Source organism: Gregarina niphandrodes, assembly GCF_000223845.1.
Source record: "Gregarina niphandrodes unplaced genomic scaffold scaffold00965, whole genome shotgun sequence".
NCBI lineage: Eukaryota > Apicomplexa > Conoidasida > Eugregarinorida > Gregarinidae > Gregarina > Gregarina niphandrodes.
In genome coordinates, this window is record NW_011646237.1 from 1 (window position 1) to 1,004 (window position 1,004).

General features: G+C 50.1%; 1 protein-coding gene across 1 annotated transcript; it reads left to right on the forward strand.

Annotated features, from left to right (window-relative positions):
- Window positions 1-205: 205 nt before the first annotated feature.
- Window positions 206-958, forward strand: GNI_239610 (proteasome subunit alpha type; the record flags this gene model as incomplete). The annotated part of the gene is made up of 1 exon (XM_011136500.1): window positions 206-958. The coding sequence occupies one exon, from the start codon at window positions 206-208 to the stop codon at window positions 956-958; it is 753 nt and encodes a 250-aa protein (XP_011134802.1).
- Between the last annotated feature and the right edge of the window lie 46 nt (window positions 959-1,004).

A 1,004-nucleotide genomic window follows, 5' to 3' on the forward strand; every position in this document is an offset into this window, starting at 1 on the left:
GGGGGGGGACCTAAGGGGGGGGACTTTAAAAAACCTGAAGGGGACTGATGGTTGGCTGGACTAATCACCAACCTCCCAAATACCTCTTTAGGTTCAGTGTCCTCCAGCTTTCTCCCCCCCCCCCAGCTTAAGGCCCGAAGCTTAAGGTCGTCAATCTTCTTAGGTCGTTGAGGTAAGTACCGGGTTTTTGCAAAATATTTTTGGGATGAGTGACTACGACCGGGCGATAACAGTGTTCTCTCCGGATGGGCATTTGTTACAGGTGCAATATGCGGCGGAGGCGGTGAGTCGAGGGTTGTGTGCTGTCGCTGTGAAGAGTAAGGATGGTGTGTGTGTTGCGGTGGAGCGACGAGTGTTGGCGAAGTTGCAAGACTCACGATCGGCTCGGAAGATTGAAATAATTGACGATGGTTTGGCATTGGCATTTTCTGGTTTGAGTGCGGATGGTCGTGCCTTAGTAAATCGTGCACGTGTAGAGTGTCAGTCATATCGACTTCGTGCGGCAGAGGCTCCAGGTTGTGATTATGTCGCACGTTGGATCGCGCAATTGCAACAAAGATTTACAATGCGCGGTGGTATGCGTCCGTTTGGTGTCGCATGTCTTATTGCGGGCTATGATGCTGCCGGTTCTCCTGCACTTTTCAAGACTGAACCTCACGGTATAGTTGTAGGACTCAAAGCATATGCCATTGGACGTAGCGAAAAAACTATTCAGGAATACTTCGAGAAAGAATACAAGGAAAACATGACCCAAGACGAAGCCATTAAACTTGCCATAGCAGGCCTCAGCCAAGTTGTTGATGCTGGATCCAACACCGTCGAAGCTGTACTGGTCAAACGCGATGAAAATAATCAAGCTGTTGTCGTCCCTCTATCAGACCAAGAAATCACCCAACACATCTCCAAACCTGCTGCCCAAAACGACGCACAAAATGACGCCGCCATGAGGGAAGATTAACCATATACGGAACACACCAACGATCGGGGAGTACAGTCGGGGGGGG